Source organism: Pseudorca crassidens, chromosome 9, assembly GCF_039906515.1.
Source record: "Pseudorca crassidens isolate mPseCra1 chromosome 9, mPseCra1.hap1, whole genome shotgun sequence".
NCBI lineage: Eukaryota > Metazoa > Chordata > Mammalia > Artiodactyla > Delphinidae > Pseudorca > Pseudorca crassidens.
This window is the reverse complement of record NC_090304.1, coordinates 2,638,856-2,660,871: the sequence shown is the minus strand read 5'-3', so window position 1 is coordinate 2,660,871 and position 22,016 is coordinate 2,638,856. Positions and strand designations below refer to the sequence as shown.

Sequence of the window (22,016 nt, the reverse complement as noted above, 5' to 3'; positions counted from 1 at the left end):
TCCGACACTTCCAGGAACTGGAGTGGAAAGCAGCTGCTTCTCCTGCTAGGTCAGGTGTGGAACAAAAGCAGCGCCCCCTGTAGGTGTGCGCCCTCGGGCAGCAGGGCCCCAGCGCAGCCCGCCACGGGTCAGAAGCCTTCTTACACTCAGCCGGGTCCCCACCCTGGTGTCTGGGTACCGGGTGCTTCCCGGGAGAGGGCTTACGAGGCCCTGGAGTGACAGGTGATGCCGGCCTCCCGCGGGCAGGCCTGCACTTCGAGGTGCATCTGCCGCCCATCCACTCGTTCAGCAAATTCACTGAGTGTCTTCAGAACGTTCCAGGCTTGGTTCTAGAGGCTGAGCATATGCTGAGTGCATGAATCGGATAAAATCCCGGGGGGTGGGGCAGACAGTAAAGGAAAGAAAGCAGGGAAGTGTGTGTGTTAGAAATAAGCGCTATGGAGAAATAAAGCAGGAAGGGGTCGGGGCCCCGGGGGGCGGGGGGCTCACTTGGAACAGTGCCCGGGAGGACCCAACGGAAAAGGGGACACCCGTGGAACCCCGAGGAAGGGAGGGAGGCTGGCTGTGTCTGGGGGAGGCTTCCAGGCAGGCAGGGCAGGGGGCATGAGGGGCGGGGGCGGGAGCTGAGGTCAGAAGGGTGTGGTGGCCCTCCTGGCCGGCGCGAGGACCACTCTTGGTGGGACGGGGGGTCTAGAGAAGGAGCATGGGCCACTCTGGCCACGGTGTCCTGTGAAGCCCGGATACCAGCAGGGGCGCCTGCATCCCAGGGGCCAGGCGAGAGGAGGGCTGGACCTGCCATGGCAGTTGGGGTGAGAGGGCTGGGTTCCGGGTACGTTTAAAGGTGGAGGCCTGCAGTACCCAAGGGCGTGGCGCTGGGTGCTCTGACGGTATTCTGTAACGGGCAGAAGGGTATTCCTAGCCGTGCGCCTCAGGGCCACCCTGGGCTGGCGCCCCCGCGGTGCGGTGGGCAGGCAAGCATGCCGGTCTTCCTGGAAAGCCTGGGCTTGAGAGCCCAGGGAAGACGTTTCCCTGGTGCCCATGCCTGTCCTGGGGATGAAGAGGTCGGGGTTCAGGAGGTCCCCGAGAAGCCAGCCTCCGGGAGGCTGGGCCCTGGATGGTCGCAGCCCCTCCGTGGGGCACCTGAGGACGTCCGGAGATGCTGCCGGCTTTGGCCCTTCTGTTGGCTCCTTCCGTCTCACCCCCGTGCCCAGGAAGGCAGCTCCAGGTAGGCCCTGACGGAAGGGTTTCCCGCGGTGGAGACGGTGCAGGAGGGTCTCGTGTGCACAGCTGCTTCCCCACACGTGTGCTCTGCTGTCTGTTTGCAGGCGTCCTGTGGGCTTGGTCGGGGCGAAGTTCCTGTTTCTGTGCCAGGCCTGGCCGGTGTCGGCCCATATCTCCTCCCCGCTCGGAGCCGTCCCACTCTGGGTCCAGCACGGTGACCCAGGGATCTCGTGGTGTCAGGCAGCTGGCCGCGAAGGGCTGCGGTGTCAGGGTGTCTGCCCCGTTCCCAGGGAGAGTGAGAAACCGGGCTTGTGCTCTCCCACTCGGAGCCGACTCCGGGGCTCAGGGTGTGTCTGTGTGGAAGGGAACAGGCGCTGGGCCCTGTTCACACTCGTGGACTAGGGGACCAGGCTCCCTCTTGCAGCTTCAGGGACTGGTCTGCGCCCCTCCCCCCGATCTCCTACTGCGCCCCCCCAGCCAGCAGGTGATGAACGCATCCGCAGGGTAGTTGGAGCAGTGATCGGGGACGTAGGGAGGAGGTGAGGGTCTCAGAGGCAGCAGGGGGGGAGGAGGGGCTCAGTGGAGTCAGTGCCGTCTGCCGGCTGTGCTTGCTGCCTGGTCCTCGCTCGGGCTGGACTTCTGTCCTCCCACATCCTTCCTGAGGATTCCAAGGCAGAGGAGTGGCCTCAGGTCCCTGCAGGGGGGCAGGCTTGTGCCAGGTGCTGGCTGGACGGTTGGCCCCCTCTGGCAGGCATTTCCGGGGGCGGGGCCGTGGTCCTCCCAGGAGCTGGGCCTTGGCTGCTAGAAGCCTCACCGGTGCCAGGTTTGGAGAGCTCTGCAGTTCTTAGGCGCCACCCATCGCCCACCCAGGGACGGGTCAGCACCTGCCCTCCCAGCACCCAGTGCACAAAAGGGTGTGTGCGTGTGCGTTTCTCTTTAATTGAGGTGAAAATCACCAACGACGAAACTAACCATTTTAAAGTGCACAGTTCAGTGCGTTTAGAACCTTCACAATGTTGTGCGACCACCCGCTCTTTCTAGTTCTAAAACATTTTCGTCCCCAGATGGGAACCCACTGGCAGTCACTCCCCACTCCATCCCCCAGCCCTGGGCACCCGCCCGTTCTGGACATTTCCCAGCCAGAAGGGTGACCCTGGGACCCCATTCTCTGGACTCACCCAGGCCTCCAGCCCCACTGACGCGTGTGCCTCTGTCTTTGCAGCTCCCGACTACAGGTCCGTCCTGAGCATTAGTGACGAGGCAGCCAGGGTGCAGGCCCTGAACGAGCACCTGAGCACGCGTAGCTATGTCCAGGGCTTCTCCCTGTCCCAGGCGGACGTGGACGCGTTCAGGCAGCTCTCAGGCCCTCCTGCCGACGCGCAGCTCTTCCACGTGGCTCGGTGGTTCAGGCACGTGGCCGCGATCCTGGGCAGCCCCCGCGCCCCAGCCCCGCCCTGTGGGCTCCAAGCAAGTGAGTAGCAGAGCGGCTCCCCGGCCGTGAAAACCTCCCCTCGAAGTTCTGTTCACACTCGTGGGCTAGGGGAGCCCACGAGTGTGACCTCCCTCTGAGGTCAGGGCCCTGAGGGTGCGAGGCGCCCGCGGGGGAGCCCGCGGGGCTGGCACTTGTCCCCGCACTCAAGCAAGCAGACTGGGGGGCCTGCCGGCGCCCCCCGAGGGGAGATGAGGACAAAACGCCGAGAGGTCAGCCCCCAAGGATCACGACTCCGGCAGCTGCTGTAGCAGAGCCTCTGGGAGGGCGGAAGGCCTGTGCCCCTCTCAGGGCCGCCTTGGCCGTCAGCTCACTCCCGACCTGGCTCGGATTTGATTGGCTTCTTTTCCTTTATTCTTTCCCTAAGATTGCAGGGTGTGTGTCCACCAGATTTAGAATTATTGGATCTTAAGGAAGTATTCATGGACATGAACTCTTTGGAGACCAGAGAGAAGGCGTTTCTGGGCTTTGAGATAAGACCAGTCTTGCAGCTCTGGCCCCCACCTGTCGGTGTGATGTGTCTGGACCCTGTCATTTCAGGGGCGATTCTGGAAAGTCTCTGGGGCGCATGGTTCCTGGGTGGTCTCTCTCCTCCGGTGAATCGAGGTGCTTCTCCCATAATCGCCAGTGCCCTCAAGCGGCTCGGCCCCCCCGGGGGGGCTTCGAGCACGCACCCAAGCAGCGAGAGGGGTCCAGTGCCGTCTGAGTCGTCCCTGCTGGGCTGGGCAGCCTGCGGGGGCCTTTTCCAGATCCCTTCAGCTGGGACATTTGGACCGTTTCCCAGCTTCTGCACCTCTGCCTGGTCTCTGCTGGGTTCCCCTCTGTAACGGGGCAGAGGTGGGATGTCGTTTCTCCAAGCGTGGGGTGTGTTTTGGTTTTCTCGGTGATCCTGCAGCAGACACCCCTTCCCCGGCATAGGTGGGAGCCTTGCTGTGTAGAGCGTCTCCTCCCCGTGCTTCCAGGCGGTGACCCAGGGGTGTCTGCGGTGGCAGGGCTCAGTTGTCAGCTTGTCCCCCAGGTCCCCCCTCCCGAGGCACGGCCTCTGGGGGTGGAAGTCAGGGTGGGTTGGGGGCACGGCCTCGGCACGGCCTGTCTGGTGTTCCGTCCGGGGAACTTGTGGGGAGAGTGACGCAGACACACGTGAAGGAAAGGCGGGTCTCTGCCCTGCCAGTCGGGGGGCCTGCAGGTTCACCAGGGCGGTGAGGGAGGCACCTGGACAGCGCCAACAGGACTATTCACCTCCTTCCATTTCCAAGTCCCCCGTCACCAATGCCTCCCGGGGGCCGGCAGGGACCCTGAGTGGCCGGGGACGGCGGATGGGCTGGTGCCCAGAACCCCCAGAGCCGGTGTCCTAGGCCGCGTCCTGGATGCCAGTGGCCGAGCGTCCGCCTCCCCGCATTGCTGGCCCGTCTCAAACATCTCTCCAGCCTGTCCTGGGCGGGAGTGCCCCCTCTCCCAGCCCCTCGATCCACAGTGCCCCGCCGGCCTTCCCTCCATGTCCCACTCCTGCTTGAGACCCCCAGCTGGACATCTCAGCACCGACATGCCCACAACTGGCTTGTCACCGTCCTCTGCGCTGGCCCAGCCTAGGTCCCTGTGCCTCTTGCCGTGGCCACGGGCCTCAGCAGCCCCGGGGAGCCACTCAGACACAGGAGGTGGACCAGGGCTCTGCCTAAGCCCCTTCCCCACCTCTCTGTTCCTTGTCTCACCCCCTCCCCATCTTGTCGCCTCCTCTCTGCGGCCCCAGCAGGGAGGGTCCACTGTGCTCAGGGTTTCAGCCCTGCTGTGCTCTGTGTCTGGAGTGCCCCTCGCCCAGAGCGGGGCTCAGTCCAGACGGCTCCTCCTCCCGGGGTGCCCTCTGCCACTGGGCCCCCCTCACCCCCCTACCCGCCCTCCTGGGAAGGATCTTCAGGGCCTGCCCTTCACTGAGGAAGGCGTGTTAAGTCCCCCGGAGCGTGGGTCTGTCTGCGGCTGGGTGGGGTCTTCAGGGATGTGAACCTCCCTGCTGCCCCTCCTCCGAGGCTGAGGTGCGCCCTGCGCCCAGGGGACTGGGGGCCTGGCTGATGCATCTCCCTCCATCTCCCCTCGGCACCCTCCCTGCCTAGAGCCTCGTGCTCAGGGCGTCCCTGAGCGGCACGTGCAGGTTATGTTGTCAAAGGTCAGGAGTGTATTTCCCCACAGCAGCCACGTGCCTGGGGCAGAGCCAGGGCAGGACTGGGGGTGCTAGCGAGCAAAGGCATGCACAGTGTTTCGCACAAACCAGAGGAAGGGCAGCCGCCTCAGGAGTCTGTGTCGGGGTGGGGAGGGTGCTGTCAGTGCCGTTGTCGGGCAGGGAACCGCGGAGGGACTCTGGTGAAGCGTCCTTCTTGGTAAACCGAGGTAACCTCCCGATTTTCCCCTTTGGCAGATGGGGGTCGTGTGTGCTGGTTGCCTTGAACTGTCACCGGCTGTGTGGCTGTAGCCACGCTTCGGGGAGCAAGAAAACCCAGGTGTGACCCGGTGTCCTGGACAGTGTCCCGCTGGCCGGGCTCCCTGGCTGCACCCTCAGCTGTGTCCTGTCACTGCCGTCTTTTCAGATGAGCCTTCGTTCCCCCAGACCCCGAGCCCCCCACCCCGGCCCCTGGCTCAGGGCAAGCACGGTGGTCGTCAGGCTCACATCAGTGTGTGGGCAGCTCTCGCCGGCGTCCCCTGTTGTCCCAGGTGGCAGCTCTGTCTTTGTGTTGGGAGCCGCAGCATCTAAGCAAGGGGAGGGGTTGATGGAGTCATAAAGGGGCAGGTGGAGCGTCATCGAATCGTTTGCTGCGTTTACAGTGAACCCTTAGACCACGCCTGACCTCAGGAGGCATTCAAAGTGTCAGGGGGACTTGGGCTTGGCCACCTGGGGGTTTGCTGGCGCTCCCTGGGGTCAGGAGCTGCTGGATAGCGCTGTCTGTCCCCCTCCCCGTCTGCCGCTCTCTGCCCGCCTGTACACATGTACACACACACACACAGCCACCTCCCACCCCCTTCACCGGTCAGTTACGTGCATCCTCTGGGTGGCACGTGGCCAGGCCCAGGGCTGAGTGCTCCGTGACCCGCAGTAGGGAGCAGCAGGTGGTTGCCTGGTGGCCACGCTGGACGTGGATTCTGTGCCGGGAGGAGGGAGAATCGCTTTGCAGACACAGAGGCAGGGGTCGGGGTTGGGGGTGGTGCCGAGAGTGGGCACCTGTGCCCTCAGGTGTGCAGGCGGTGTGCAGCCCGCGCTGGCGCCAGGAGAGGGCTGCAGAGCACAGCTGGGTTCTGGGTGCAGGAGCAGTGCCTTGGGGGTAGCTGGAAGGTCACCAGATGCCCAGGGCCTGTGAAGACTCAGCTTGGTGGCTCTTTCCGGCCCAGGGACGGAGCTGCACCCCGCCAGGCTCTTGGGGCGCAGGCTGTGTAAGGCCTGCCCTTCACCCAGCGGGAGGCGTGTGCGCATGAGCAGCAGGGGCAGGGGGTGGGGCTGGAGGAGGAGGAGGTGGGGCTGCCGGGGGACTGTGATTGGAGAGGCTCAGCTCCGTGAGGGCGTGGGGAGGACCCGGAGCTGCTCCCAAAGGCCTCCGGGGCCCACGTGGAGCCATGAGTGCCGGCATCAGCACCGTGTCCGGGAGCCTACATGTCGTCCGGGTCGGGGACAGGAACTGCGCAGGGAGCCGGCCACTGGCCCGCAGCTGTTTCCGTCCTGACCTGGCTTCTGCGCCCGGAGGTGGCCCACGTCCTGGGAAGCCTCCACGGAGCCCGTCCTCCTGAGGGGGTGGCCAGCTGCGTTGCGGTCCAGGCATGCGGCCGGCCCGTGTGCAGGGCCCGCGCCTCCCGTGCGCCCTCAGGCTGGGTCGGGCGCCTCATGCTTGGAGCCGGTGGAGGGGAGGCTGGGTGTAATGGGCCTTCTCCCGCCCCGTGGGGTTGGGACTGTGGGATGCGCCGCCACTCAGACGTGAGCAGGCAGAGAGGGGGCACGAGCGCTGGACGCGGGTGACGCTCTCAGGGTCCACTTTCCCCTTGTCCCGCGGGTGACCCAGCTGTGCTCTCTCCCTGGCAGGCAGAGGCCGGCGCACGCAGCCCCCGTGGTCTCCTCCAGCCGGGTCCGAGCCGTGCCAGCTCCGCCTGTACAACAGCCTGACCCGGAGGAAGGTAGGGGGGCCCTGGGGGCAGGGGCGGCAGCTCTTAGCTAGCGAGCGTCCTCTGTGTGGCCGGGGCAGGACTGTCCTCAGAAGCACACCTGGCACGCCTCAAGGGGCCTGCCCGTTGGCGCTCTGGCTCTGGCTGTGCTCGGGGCCAGGCCCGAGTGTAGATGCTCGTGGCTGCTCTGAGCCAGGCCAGGAGCCAGCGTGCTCTTGCAGGGGACCTGTGGTGGCAGCTGGTGTCCCAGTGCCAGCCAAGCAGGGCCTGTTGCTGTCGGGGGCCCAGCAGGTGTGGGGACGAGGGCAGTATCGGCCGGGGCCGCTCAGCAGGGCCAGTGGCTCCAGAGATTTTGAAAAGGACTCCGGCCGAGGGCTCATTGGATTGCCATCAGCAAGCACCCTGAGCAGATGGGAGACGGGGTCCCCCTCATGGACTTAATTGGTGACAGCGGCCCCTGAACTGGTCTGAGACCATCGGGCTGTCGGCGGGAGGCCTTGCTCTCTAGGCCGGCTCCTCTGGGATTGCGGACCCCTGGGCATCTGAAAGGAAGCATCCCTGCTCACGTCGTTCCTGGGGGCAAAGGCAGGGCAGTCCCTGCGCTCAGCACGGGGCCTGGCTCGCAGCAGTGCTTGATGAACGGAAGAGCAGCAAAAGCAGGAGCGTCCGTCTCCTTGACCCCCAGCTTGCGTCCCCGAGTGGGATCCCAGGGAGGAAGGGGCCTGCCCCCATCCCAGATGACTGTGACTTTCCCGTAAAGCTAAGCAGTCCTCGTGGAATGTGTATGAACCATTTGTCTCTGGCGGCTGTGGTCCTGCACGGTGCCTCCTGCATCCTTTGTGACGGTCATTCCTTCATTTCCAACCAAGGACGTGTTTGTACCTCAAGACGGGCGGAGGGTGACGTGGTACTGCTGCGGGCCCACCGTCTACGACGCCTCCCACATGGGGCACGCCAGGTAGGGCTGCACCTGGGCGCCGCTACAGGGACCCAAGCTCTGAGAGGAAGCTCAACGCCCAGCCTTTCCTCTTATTTTTAAGAAGAAAAATTTTCATTCCATCAGTACTACATATTCACTGTAGAAAAACTAGAGAGACCAGATAACCAGAAAGAAAAAGCCCACAGCCCCGATGTTATCACTCTCCTGGACTCTGACCAGATACTTTCCTCCGTGTGCCTGGCAGTTCCTCCTCATCCGAGGCTCTGGAGGTGGGGGTGGGGGGTGCCCGGTGCTGGGATCCCTGACACCCACACCCGTGGCCAGTGTGCAGTGCCCCCTGCCCCGCAGTCACGAGTGGGGTGGGCATGAGAGTAGCGGTTTTGGGGGGAAATGCGGGGGATCTTTTTCCTTGTACGTGTTTTAACTGCAGAGCCAAGGTGATGTGCGTGATGTGCTGTGTGGAAAGGTTTGTCTTTTTATTGTCCTAGGTCCTACATCTCCTTCGATATCTTGAGAAGAGTGCTGAGAGATTACTTCAAATTTGACGTCTTTTATTGCATGAACATCACAGACATTGATGATAAGGTAAAGGGAGTTTTCAAGGTTAAATTTTAAATACAGTGGACGGTACGAGGGAAGAAATGACTTTGGGTAAGTTAATAAAGTAACGTGGGCTTGAGTGCCCTCAGCCCAACACATGCTGTTTGAATCCCCTCTGGGACTTGTATCACGGTTTATGCAGATGATGATGTCCTGTGTTCAGCTGTTTGGATGCTGTTGGGAAACCTGGGGAAATGTAATAACACGCGGTGCCCCAGGGAAGGCGCGTGCTATAGTGTCTGGCGCTGCGGGGAGGCCGGGCCTGGCTCAACATGCTCGGACAGTTCCAGCGTCGGTGGCGGGGCGGTGTGTGTGGGTGTGAGCTCAGGCGCCGCCCGGCACTCTGCACAGGGACCCGGCAGGTGCCGAGCTGACCCCATTGCCCTCCTCTGCTCGCAGATCATCAAGAGGGCCCGGCAGAACTACTTGTTTGAGCGGTATCGGGAGAAGCAGCCCCAGGCAGTGCAGCTCCTGGAGGACGTGCACGCTGCCCTGCAGGTGGGCCCCCGGCCGCTCCTGGGTCCCTACGTCCCCACGTCCCCACGTCCCCGTCCCAAGCGCAGGGGTCGTCCTCAGCGCGCTTCATAACGTGTAGGGTCATGATGTCTCGGTCGCAGTGCTCCCCTGGCCCACGGGGGAAGCCACCAGGACGGACGCACACGGGTGGGGCGGGGGGTGGGGGTGGGTGACCGTTGCTGCCGCTTACGGGAGAACCTCAGAACCGGTCGCGGCGATCTGCGCCGACTTGTGAATCTTCCACGTGGAGCTCACGAGCAGATGACACGCGTGTGACCAAGACGCAGAAGCTGTGCTAAGCTTCTCAAATGGGTGGTGCTGGAAATTTCTGGAATTATTTGAAGAAATTAGTTCTTTCCAATTTAATATTTTTGTTTTGAATAAACAGTATTACAACTGATGGTGTCAGACAGTGAGGTCAGGAAAAGGCATTTTCTTCTGTTCCATAATTGTTATCTTTAGTAATTGCAGTAACGATTGTTGTTGTGCTTTTCATGTATCTCTGGAAGAAAAATGTAGGAATAAAATTAGGGCTTAGCAATCCTCTAGGCGGACGAGGGGGGCCCACTGGGCGGTGGTGCCTTCGTGGTGGCAGGTGACACCCGCGTGGCCCCGGGCACAGCCTTAGGACGCTGCCACGCCCGGCTCACTCAGACGAGGCAGCGCAGGACAGCCTGGGCCGCAGGCCAGGGTCCCTCTGGGGTGACACTCCACAGACACAGACCTCTGGGTCGCCACGGGCAGTGGGCAGAACTGGCCTCGTGCGTGGAGTCACCTCTGCACACGGGGTTCTGCTGAGCGGGCATAACAGCTGTGGCCTCTCCTCACGCTCGCAGCCGTTTTCAGCAAAGTTACGCGAGACCTCGGATCCCGACAAGAGGCAGATGCTGGAGCGCCTGGAGCGCGCCGTGAGGCTGGCGGCGGAGCCGCTGGAGGAGCCGGCGCGGCGCGGCCTGGCGGGGGAGGAGCTGGACGGCCGCGTGCAGGTGAGGCTGAGGTGGGTCCCGCCGGCCCCTCGCCTTTGCCCCACTGCCTTCAGGGAAACAGCAGGCGCTCTCGGGGCGGAGCGGGCTCCTCAAGGTGCTTCCCACTCGCCGGGGACTCTGTCCAGCGTTGGCACTGGCAGCACCTGGGGCAGGCGGAGCGACAGATGCCGGTGGGCCTGAGCTCCGGGGCCGCGGGGACCCGCTGGGCTTGAGCCTTCCCCGCGGCGGCCTTCCGCCCCTGAGGGCGGGCTCCGGGTGCCCGGCCTTCCTCCGGTCCCGACGGCCCTTCTCCTCTGCGCCGGCGCCCCCTGCTGGCCGCTTGCAGAACCGCGGGAAGGACGCAGCCAGGGAGGCTGCGGCCGAGGGCGCGGACGTGTAAGGGGGTGGCCGCCTGCAGGGCCCCCCTCTTCTGGGGCCTCGCGGGGCAGGATGCTTGGTGTGCTTGTCCTGAGCTTCGTGAGGAGTCAGGCGCACGGGGTCTTGGGGACGAGGGCTATCCCGCTGGCGTGCTTCTGAGACGGGCCACACGAGGTCCCGCCCTCCCTGCAGTGGCCGCCTCGGGCCCAGCCGTTTCTTTCTTGTTTCTTTCTTCTCCTGAGAAGCTGGTTACGTTTCCGTGTTACCAGCAGTGACGCTGGGCATTCTCTTCCCAACGATTCCAGTGAGGTCCTTTTTGTTAAAATTGTGGTGAAGTACGCATAACATACAGTTCACCACTTGAACCATTTTTAAGTACATGTGTTCACATGGTTGCGTAAACGTCACCACCGTCCATCTCCAGAAGTTCTTTCGTCTTCCGAAACGGATGCTCTGTCCCCATGGAACGCTCACTCCCCTCCCCTCCCCCAGCCTGGGCCCCACGTCTGCTTCCTGCCCCCATGAATCTGGCTCCTCCAGGGACCTCACACAAGTGGGGTCACACCGTGTTTGTCCTTTTGTGACTGGCTTATTTCCCTCGGCAAACTGTCCTCGAGGTTCAGCCACGCTGTAGCCTGTGTCAGAATGTCCTCTCTTCTTAAGACTGAGTACTGTTCCGTGATGTGGGTGGACCACGTTTTGTGTGTCCTGTCATCCTTTGGTGAACGTTTGCGTTGTCTCTTGTGAATCATGCTGCTATAAACATGGGTGTGCAAGTATCTGTTCGAGTCCCTGCTTTTAATTCTTCTGTGGGTATACCCCCAAAAGCAGGTTGTACGCCAGCTCAACTTTTAATATTCTGAGGCACTGCCGTGCTGTTTTCCATAGTGCACAGGGGTTCCAGTGTCCTCACAACCTTGTCAACCCCTGTGCTTTTCTGTTTTCCTGACTTTGCAGGACATTTGGTCCATGCCAAGAGGTCCTTGAAATTTGGTCCCATCCAAAACGTCCATGGTTATATCTGGTCCATGCCAAATGGTTTTAGATAGGACCACACTTCAAAGGCTTTTTGGTGTGGACCAAACGTCTTATGGACCAGATGTCTTACATGTAAATGTATCCTCCTACTAACATGCTGCCAGTGTCCTGTTAATTTGCCTATACACCAGCACTTTGTGTTGCTGGATTCGTTCCTTTTTATCAATGGAACGTATACTGTAAAGTGGTAATTACTGTGGTTTGAACTTGCATTTCTCCAGCCTCTCCTGAGACTGAGTATCTTTTCACATGTTCACTTGCTGGCTATAATTCTGCACATGCATCTTCTGCCCCGTTTTCCACTGGGCTGTTTGTCTTCTTACTGGTTTGTAAGCATCCTTAGGTTTTCCCTAGACACTAATCCTTTCTCATTTAAATGTGTTGCAAGCACCTTCTCCTAATTTGTGGCTCTTCTTTTCACTTCCTTTTAATAACAGAGGGTCTTAGTTTTAATGTATTCAACTTTATCTGTTTTCCCTTTTATACTTGGCAGTTTTGTGTCTTAAGAAATCTTTCTTGCCCTGAAACGTGAATATATTCCTCAGTATTTTCTTCTGAGGATTTTAAAGTTGTACAGTTCACATTTAAGTCTTTGATCCCCCAGAATTAGTTTTTGTAAGTCATGTGAGTAGAGATCCAATCCCCTCTCCCCCACACAGATACGGGAGGCCCCCCTTTCCTAGCCCCTTTCTGTCGTGTGTCGTGTCTCAGTTCTGTTCCATAGGTCAGGTTAGCCACTCTGTGTGAGTCTCACTGCATCTGTCACCAATGCCTGGAGAGGTAGGAAGCCTCACCTTGTTTTTGTTCTCCAGGTATGGTTTTCTTTTTTAAATATTTATTTATTTAATTTATTTTTGGCTGCGTCGGGTCTTAGTTGCAGCACGCGGGATCTTTCGTTGCCGCACGTGGGCTTCTCTAGCTGTGGCATGCTGGTTTTCTCTCTCTAGTTGTGGCGCGCTGGCTCCCGGGTGTGTGGGCTCAGTAGTTGTGGCTCGCGGGCTTAGTTGCCCTGTGGCATGTGGGATCTTACTTCCCTGACCAGGGATTGAACCCACATCCCCTACGTTGTAAGGCGGATTCTTTACCGCTGGACTGTCAGGGAAGTCCCTCCAGGTATGTTTTGAATGCTCCTTGCTTGTCGAGTCCCATACAAGATACTGCTGGGGCTTTATTTATTTATTTATTTATTTACTTATGGCCGTGTTGGGTCTTCGTTGCTGTGCGTGGGCTTTCTCTAGTTGCGGCGAGAGGGGGCTGCTCTTCATCGCAGTGCGCAGGCTTCTCATTGCGGTGGCTTGTCTTGTTGCGGAGCATGGGCTCTAGGCACGTGGGCTTCGTAGTTGTGGCACATGGGCAAAGTAGTGTGGCTCGCGGGCTCTAGAACGCAGGCTCAGTAGTTGTGGCGCACGGGCTTAGTTGCTCCGGGGCATGTGGGATCTTCCCAGACCGGGGCTCGAACCCATGTCCCCTGCATTGGCAGGCGGATTCTCAACCACTGTGCCACCAGGGAAGCCCTTCAATATTATATATTGAAGGATCATTTCAGAGCTCCACCTTTGAATGTGTTGATCCTCTCTATTCTATTTCAAAAAAAATTTTTTTAAAGAGTTTATCGTTTTAGAGCAGTTTTAGGTTCATAGCAAAACAGGTTTCGTGTTTTGATAAATAAAGGTTTCCTGTGTACCCCCCACCCCACCCCCATACACACAGAGCCACGCCCACTGTCAGCATCCCCCCCCCCAGAGCCGTATGTTTGTTACAACTGGGGAAACTACACTGACACGTTGTCATCACCCACACAATAGTTTACATTAGGGTTCTGTCTTGGTGTTGTACATTCTGTGGGTTTGGACAAATGTATAGTGATACGTATCTGCCCTTAGAGTCTTCCACACAGTAGTTTCCCTGCCCTAAAAATCCTCTGTGCTTCGCCTGTTCATCCCTCCTTCACCCCAACACCTGGTAACCACTGATCCTTTTACCGTCTTCATAGTTTTGCCTTTTCTGAATATCACAGAGTTGGAGTCATGCAGTATGTGCCCTGCTCAGATTGGCTTCTTTCACTTAGTAATGTGAATTTGAGGTTCCTCCGTGTCCTTTCATGGCCTGATAGCTCACTTCTCTGTAGCACTGAAGGTTAGTTCATTGTCTGGACGGACCACAGTGTATCTACGCACTCACCCACTGAAGGGCATCTTGGCTGCTTCCAAGTTTTAGCAATTAGGCATAAAGCTTCTGTAAACATCCATGTGCAGGTTTTTGTGTGGACACAAGTTTTCACCTCTTTTGGGTAAATACCAAGGAGCGTAACTGCTGGATCATGTGGTGAGAGTAGGTTTAATTTTTTTTTTTTGCGGTACGCGGGCCTCTCACTGCTGTGGCCTCTCCCGTTGCGGAGCACAGGCTCCGGACACACAGGCTCAGCGGCCATGGCTCCCGGGCCCAGCCACTCCACGGCACGTGGGATCCTCCCATACCAGGGCACGAACCCGTGTCCCCTGCATCAGCAGGCGGACCCTCAACCACTGCGCCACCAGGGAAGCCCCTAATTGTTGAAGAAACCGCCAAACTGTCCCCCAAAGTGGCTGCACCATTTTCCACTCCCACCAGTGGCGGATGAGAGTTCCCGTTGGTCCAGATCCTCACTAGCCTTTGGTGTTGTCAGTGTTGCAGATTTTGGCCATTGAAATAATGTACGGAGTATCTCGTTGTTTTAATTTGCATTTCCCTGATGCCACACGATGTGGAGCATCTCTTGATATTTATTTGCCATCTTTATGTCTTCTTTGGTGAGGTGTCTGTTAATGTCTTTGGACCTTTTTTTAATCAGGCTGTTTTCTTATTGAGTTTTGAGAGCTCTTTGTATATTTTGGATAACAGTCCTTTATCAGATGTGTCTTTTGCAAATATTTTCTTCCGGTATGTGGCTTGTCTTTTCATTCTCTTGACAGTGTCTTTCCCAGAGCAGAAGTTTTTAATGGTGATAAAGTCCAGCTTATCAATTCTTTTCTTTCATGGATCATGCATTTGGTATTGTGTGGAAGAAGTCATTGTCAAAGCCAAGGTCATCTTTGAAGTGCGTAAGGTCTTGGTCTAGATTCATGGTTTTTGCATGTGATGCCCAGTTGTTAAGCACAGTTTGTTGGAAACTGTTTTTGCTCCTTTGCTCCTTTGTCAAAGAACAGTTGGCTATATTTATATGAGTCTGTTTCTGGACTCTGTTCTGTTCCATTGCTCTGTTTGTCTGTTCTTTCACCAACGCCACACTGTCTTGATTACGGTAGCTTTACAGTAAGTCTTGAAGTCGGGGAGTGTCAGTCCTCCACCTTTGTTCTCCTTCAATATTGTGTTGGCTATTCTGGGTCTTTTGCCTCCTCTCCATATACACTTTTTTAAAAAAAATATTTATCTATTTATTTATTTGGCTGCGCCGGGTCTTGGACGTGGCATGTATGATCTTTTAGGTGCGGCATGCATGTGGGATCTAGTTCCCCAGCCAGGAATCAAACCCGGGCCCCCTGCGTTGGGAGCGTGGAGTCTTAGACACTGGACCACCAGGGAAGTCCCTCCATGTACACTTTAGAATCAGTTTGTCAATATCCATAAAATAACTCGATAGGATTTTGATTAGGATTGAATGGAATCTACAAATCAAGTTGGGAGGAACTGACACCTCAACAGTATTAAACCTTCCTATCCCCAAACATGAAATGTCTCTCCATTTCTTTCATCAAGAGTTTTGTAGTTTTCCTCATGTAGATCGTGTACGTATTTTGTAAGACACATATGTATTTCATTTCGGATGCTGATGTAAATGGTATTGTGGTTTTAATTTCAAATTCCACTTCTTATTTCCTGGCCTGTAGTTTTGTCTTCTTTCCCAGTCAATATACAGACGGTCCCCGACCTCTGACAATTTGACTTAGGATTTTTTGGCTTTACGATGGTGCAAAAGCAATAAACAGTATAAACCATACTTTGAATTTTGATCTTCTCCTGGGCTAGCGATATGCAGTCCAGTACTCTCTTGGGATGCGGGGCACCATCAGTGAGCCTCAGATCGCCAGCGTGAACAACTGACACACTTACAATTACACTGTGCCCAGACAACCATTTGTTTTTCACTTTCAGAACAGTATTCAATACATTACATGAGATATTTCAACACTTAATTATAAAATAGGATTGGTGTTAGATGGTTTTTCCCAACTGTAGGCTAATGTATTCTGAGCACATTTAAGGCAGGCTGGGCTAAGCTATGATGTTGGGTAGATGAGGTGTATTAAATGCACTTTCAGCTTAATGATATTTTCAGCTTACGATGGGCTTATAATCCTGTATAATCCTCTTTTTTTGCCCTTTTCTTGCCTTATTGCATTAGCAAGGACTTCCAGTATGATGTTGGAAAGGACTGGAGAGAGGGGACATTCTCGCATTATACCTCATCTTAGTGGAAAAGCTTCCGATTTCTCACCGCTAAGTCTGATGTTAGCTGTAGGCTTTTTGTAGCTGTTTTTTGTTTGTTTGTTTATTAAGTTGAGGAAGTTCCCCTCTATTCATTTACTGAGAGTTTTTATCATGAATGGGTGTTGCATTTTGTCAGATGCTTTTTCTGCATCTATTAGTATGACCTTGTGGTTTTTCTTTTTTAGTCTGTTGATGTGATGATTTACATGAATTGATTTTATAAAGTAGAACCAGCCTTACATACTTGTGATAAATTTCACTTGGTTGTGGCGTATAATTCTTTTTATACTTTTGTGGATTCAATGTGGTAATATTTTGTTAAGGATTTTGCATCTGTATTCATGAGAGATTTTTTTTTTTTTTTTTTTTTTTGCGGCACGCGGGCCTCTCACTGTTGTGGCCTCTCCCGTTGTGGAGCACAGGCTCCGGACGCGCAGGCTCAGCGGCCATGGCTCACGGGCCCAGCCGCTCCGTGGCATGTGGGATCTTCCCGGACCGGGGCACGAACCCATGTCCCCTGCGTCGGCAGGCTGACTCTCAACCACTGCGCCACCAGGGAAGCCCCCACGAGAGATATTGATCTGTGGTTTTCTTGGAATGTCTTTGTCTGGTTTAGGTATTAGGGTAATGCTGTCCTCCTAGAAGGAACTGGGAAGTATTCTCTTTGCTTCTGTCCTCTGAAAGAAACTGTAGGAAATTAGTATAATTTTTTCCTTAAGTGTTGGCAGAATTCAGCAGTGAATCCATCTGGGCCTGGTGCTTTCTATTTTGGAAAGTTATTAGTTATTGATTTAATCTCTTTAATAGATACAGGCTTATTCAGATTCTCTGTATCATGTCGTGTGAGTTTTGGCAGATTATGTCTTTCAAAGAATTGGTCCCTTCAGGTTATCAAATTTAGGGGCACAGAGTTGTTTATAATATTCCTTTATTCTTCTTTTAACTTCCATGGGATCTGTAGTGATGTCCCCTCTTTCATTTCTGATATTAGTATTTATGTCCTCTTTTTTTCTTAACTTGGCTCATCAATTTTATTGATCTTTTCAAAGAACCAGCATTTGGTTTTGTTGATTTTCTCTATTAATTTCCTGGTTTCTGCTTTAATTTAAAAAAATATTTATTTATTTGTGTGGTTGCACTGGGTCTTAGTTGCAGCAGGCAGTCTCCTTAGTTACAGTTCAAGGGCTCCTTGGTTGCAGCTCGCTGGCTCCTTAGTTGCAGCACGTGAGCTCCTTAGTTGTGCATGCGAACTCTTGGTTGCTACACGCACGTGAGATCTAGTTCCCTGACCAGGGATCGAACACGGGCGCCCTGCATTGGGAGCGCGGAGTCTTAACCACTGGACCACCAGGGAAGTCCCTCTGCTTTAATTTTTTATTATATCCTTTCTTCTGCTTACTTTGAATTTTTTTTAATTGGCAACAAGCTAACTTTATTTATCTTTATTTTTATTATCACTATTTTTTCGGCTGTGTTGGGTCTTCGTTGCTGCACGCAGGCTTTCTCTAGTTGCGGCTAGTAGGGGCTACTCTTGGCTGTGGTGCATGGGCTTGTCACTGCAGTGGCTTCTCTTGTTGCGGAGCACGGGCTCTAGGTGCGCAGGCTCAGTAGTTGTGGCACGTGGGCCCTAGAGTGTGCGGGCTTCAGTATTTGTGGCGCGTGGGCTCAGTAGTTGTGGCTCGCAGGCTGTAGAGTGCAGACTCAGTAGTTGTGGCTCACAGGCTTAGTTGCTCTGCGGCATGTGGGATCTCAGACCAGGGATCGAACCCACATCCCCTGCATTGTCAGGCGGATTCTTAACCACTGCACTACCAGGGAAGTCCCTAACCATTTTTTTTTCAATTAATGTAAAGTTAATTTACAGTATTGTGTTAGCTCTAGGTGTACAGCAAAGTGATTCAGTTATATATCTCTTTTTCAGATTTTATGGTTCAGTATATATCTGTTTCTATATTTTTTTTTAAATGGGTATTGTGGTTGTGACTTTATTAAAATAAGTTTATTGGCTGCATTGGATCTTTGTTGCTGCGCACAGGCTTTCTCTAGTTGCAGCGAGTGGGGGCTACTCTTCGTTGCAGTGCGTGGGCTCTAGGTGCGAGGGCTTCAGTAGTTGTGGTGCGCGGGCTCAGTAGTTGTGGCTCGCAGGCTCTAGAGCGCAGGCTCAGTAGTTGTGGCACATGGGCTTAGTTGCTCCGTGGCATGTGGGATCTTCCCGGACTGGGGCACGAACCCGTGTCCCCTGCATCGGCAGGCAGACTCTCAACCGCTGCGCCACCAGGGAAACCCTTAATATTTATTTACTTATTTATTTATGTATTTATTTTGGCTGCGCCGAGTCTTAGTCGCGACAAGTGAGATCTCTGTTCTGTTATTTTTTGTCAGCCTCTGAGAACAAAGGCTTTTTGGTTTTCAGTTTTGGAGGCTGCTACTGAGATCTTCTCAGGCTGAGACTCCTTCCTCAGTCACGTGCAGTCAGGCCCATCGGAGACGTTCTTCGTTTCCATTTCGGTGCTTTCCCCTCTAGCATCTCCGTTTGGTCCTGTCTTGGGATTTCCGTCTCTCTGCTTACATTCCCCACCTGGCTTCGCGCTGCCTGCTTTGTCCACTAGGGCCCTTAGCATATCGGTCACGGTGGTTTTAAACCCCTGGTCTGATAATCCCAGGATCCCTGCCACGTCTGGTCCTGTTGCTCTCTCTGTCTTTTCAGAAAAGTGGCGTTCCGGCTTTCGGTTCGCCTTGTGATTTGTTTCCATGATAGTTAGTACATGATGTACTGGGTAGAAGGAGCTGCTGTCAGTAGTCGTGTGGCGAGGTGTGGGGAGGACGCCCTCTGTGGTCTTGTGATGGGCCTCAGTCCTTCAGTGGCCTATGCCCGTGGCCTGTGAACATCCCAGGTGTTTCTGGGTTTCTCCTCCCCTCCCCCTTAGATGGGGCAGGATGTGTGGGGGGCCTGGAGGTGGACGTTTTCCTCCCGCAGGTCAGTTAGGCTCTGCTGGAACCCCAGCAGCTTAGGTTCTGGTTAGCTGGTTCCTCCTGAGGGCAGTCTTGTTCGGAACGGAAGGCTGTGTCATACTTCCGAGCAGCTCCTTTCCCTCTCCCCCTGCTGGAAGCATGAGGGCATTTTTCTCCAATATTTACTGTGAGTAACCGTCAGGGCTCCTAGAGGTAAATCTCACAAATTTGTGGGGCCCCAAAGGCTGGGTCGCCCTGGAGTTTTGATCTCAGACTCGTCCACACCGAGCCTCCAGCGGGTGGTCAGTTTCAGTTCCGGCCTCCCTGCCCGTCACTGGGTCCCAGGCGCTTTCTGCCCCGGTAAATGGCGGTTCTCTGTACCTGCCCGTCTCTCTGCAGTTCAAGGGGCGGCAGTTTGCCCTGGGCCTCTTTCCCTTACGGATCTAAGAGGAGTAGTTGCGCAGCCTTTCGCTCATTGTCGGGACAGAGTGGCAGCTCAGGACTTCAGCTCATTTTCTGGTTTAAGCATTTGAGGCCATAAATTTTCCTCTAAGTATCATTTTTGCTACTTCCACGTATTTTGACATTATTTGCTTCTGAACGGTTTTTTATTTCCATTTTGATTTCTTGTTTGGAAACCCAAGAATTATCTAGAAGTTTGTTTGATTGGAATCTCATTCTTCTGCTTGGTCATGATCTGTGTCGATCCCGAGGGCGGGGGTGGGCTTTCTGCCCCTCCGCATGGGGCAGGCTCTGCCCCTGGGCACCAGCCTGGTCCTGGGAGGTTTCCCCTGCTGCCCTCCAGCGCAGCAGCACATGAGCGGCTCTGTTCTGTCTGGGAGCTGCCACAGGGGGTGCCCTTGCCACCGCTTCCACGCCCAGCTTCCCTGCGCCCTCTCCCTCCACCCTTTGGTCTTTGCCTCCGCCCCTGCCAGTGGACCGCAGACCGCCTGCCTGTCCCCACGTCTGTCGGCTCCGGTTAATGAGCAAAAACACTAGATTCCTCCAGGGCAGAGCTCCAGGTCCCCCTGGCCTTCAGGACTCCGGATGCAGCCCTGATGCTGTCACATCATGTCTCAGATGGACGTTCCTGCGTGTGGCGTGAGTGCTGCGGCGACAGGACGCGACTCGTACCCATGCTGCACCATTGTGGTCGTAACACGGGGCCTTTGGTCAATGGCATGTGGCCGGCAGGGCGGCGTGGCCTTGGAGACTTCCCACCGGGACGTGGCTCCACCTCCTGTTGTGACCCTCCCCTCGAGCACTCAAGTGTCCAGGCTGTGGGTGACCACACCACGTGCTCTCCCACCCTGCCCCAGGCAGCCCCACTGCACCGCTGGGCCTCCCCAAGCCCACCCTGACCCTCCGGCGACATGGTCAGCGCTCTGAACACTCCGGCCTCTTAACCGCCAGGCCATCCGTGGGAGCGCCGTGGTCTCTTGGGTTGGGGCCGCGTCTTGTGCATCCGAGGCCTTGAGCGACACGGATTGACCGCGCCAGCTGTGAGCCCGTGAAACTTGCATGTGTGTGCGGATGTTGTTTCTGTTTCTTCAGGTGCTGTTGGAAGAAGCAAAGGACCTGCTTTCTGACTGGCTGGATTCCATGCATGGCAGTGAAGTGAGCGACAATTCTATTTTCTCCAAACTGCCCAAGTTCTGGGAAGCGGAGTTCCACAAAGACATGGAAGCCCTGAACGTAAGTGTCGCCGACTGTCTTGACCTTGCTGTCTTGGGCTGAGGATCCCCCATGACCAGAAGGCCTTGTGGGATCCAGACCATTTCGCTTTGCAAGTAAATTCAGTTAAAGATGAGCGTGGGGTGGGGGGTGGGGGGGCTTCTGGGCGCCAGCAGTGCTGCAGCTGCCCTTGAACCAGGACTTTGTCATTGTCCCCAGGTCCTCCCTCCAGATGTCCTAACCCGCGTTAGTGAGTACGTGCCAGAGATCGTGGACTTCGTCCGGAAGATTGTGGACAACGGTTATGGGTGAGCTTGGGGCCCTGCTCGGGGCTGCGCAGCATTCCAGGCAGGTTTTCCAGGGAGAGCGGCTCTCCTCTGGCTCCAGACCAGGAGCAGGGAAGTGCACGGTTTTGCTGCTCAGGGTGGTGGTGCCCTGGGGCTGCCGTTACAAAGCACCACGCGGCAGACAGCTCAAACCACAGAAGAGTCAGTGCACAGCTCCAGGGGTTCCTTGTGCGTGCACACGTGCCGCTCGTCCCTCCCTTTGTGTCCCGATCTCCTCTTATAAGGACACTGGTCGTACTGGATTAGGACCCCACCCTAATGGCCTCATTTTAACTTGATTCCCTCTGTAAAGACCCTCTTTCCAAATACAGTCAGACTCCGAGGTGCTAGGGGTCGGGGCTCCAGCGTGTGATCTGGAGTACACGGTCGAGCCGTAACTTCGCCTTATCGGCAGCCGCTTTCCTCTGTGCCACTTGGTTCTCAGCTTCCCAGTTGTTTTGTAAGAGAACCCTCTGGGTTTTCCTTGGTAGTGGCGGCTGTTCAAACAACCATTTAGCTGTACGGAGGCCATGTCTTTGTTCCAGGCAGGAAGGGGAAGCAGGAGGGTGGTGCTGGCTACACCCAGCCTGTCCCCGAAGCCCCCGGCAGGTTTGGTCATACAGCTTGGGGCCTAGTCCAGGACCTGGGGCCACCCCCACCCAAGGGGCTGGCCAGCACCTCTGCCCAGGCCCGTGGCCTGCCCTGGGGACCACAGTGAGAGATGCTGTAGGTACCACCTGGCCCCTGGTCCACTGGGAAGCTCCCAGTTAAGGCCACGCGTCACCAGGTCCCCAAAGCAGCACGCTGTTGCCCTGGGCACCTCCAGGTCTTTGGAGACGCAGGCCACATGGTGTGGGCACTCAGAGTCTTCCTCGTGTCGGGTCCCAAGGCGGGTGGCCTTTATCCTTGCCGGGCCGGGATTTGGCCCCAGGTTACCGTCCTCACCATCTGCCTGCGTGGAACGCTTTTCATGTCTCTGAGTCAGCGTTTTCAGAAACAGGCAGCAAGTGGACCTGTGGACGGGGGCCAGGCGTCTGTGTGCTGATGCCAGGCCCCCGCCCAGGAGAGCTGCGATCCCCCTCGCGCGAGGTGAGGCGGGCGGGGGCCTCGGAGCAGCAGGAAGTGCCTGGCACAGGGACCAGGCCGTGGGTTCTCGCGAAAGGACAACAGCTCCTTGCACCACCACCACCGCCACCCCCACCCGTCACACGGTCACCGTGGGGCAACTCCAGACTGCCAAGCTGAGTGACATGGGCAGGGCCACGGCGAGAGGAGACAGGGCATCCCGGCCTGGAGTAATCCCCACGCTCCCAGGA

The 22,016-nt window shown here is 56.3% G+C and overlaps 1 protein-coding gene across 5 annotated transcripts in view; it reads left to right on the top strand.

The window, feature by feature from the left end:
• The window catches only part of CARS1 (cysteinyl-tRNA synthetase 1), a 47,100-nt gene that overhangs the window by 5,727 nt on the left and 19,357 nt on the right, over positions 1–22,016 (top strand). For 4 of the 5 annotated variants that reach the window (XR_010945879.1, XR_010945880.1, XM_067747947.1 and 1 more), the window contains exons 2-9: positions 2,444–2,692; positions 6,765–6,856; positions 7,714–7,802; positions 8,273–8,369; positions 8,784–8,882; positions 9,737–9,886; positions 20,255–20,395; positions 20,594–20,682. Coding sequence is in view for 3 of the 5 variants with exons in the window: in XM_067747947.1 (XP_067604048.1) it covers positions 2,444–2,692; positions 6,765–6,856; positions 7,714–7,802; positions 8,273–8,369; positions 8,784–8,882; positions 9,737–9,886; positions 20,255–20,395; positions 20,594–20,682 (1,006 nt within the window). In the remaining 2 variants the exon portion in view is untranslated. The remainder of the gene's footprint in view (positions 1–2,443; positions 2,693–6,764; positions 6,857–7,713; positions 7,803–8,272; positions 8,370–8,783; positions 8,883–9,736; positions 9,887–20,254; positions 20,396–20,593; positions 20,683–22,016) is intronic. The other variant, XM_067747948.1, reaches the window with a different exon arrangement.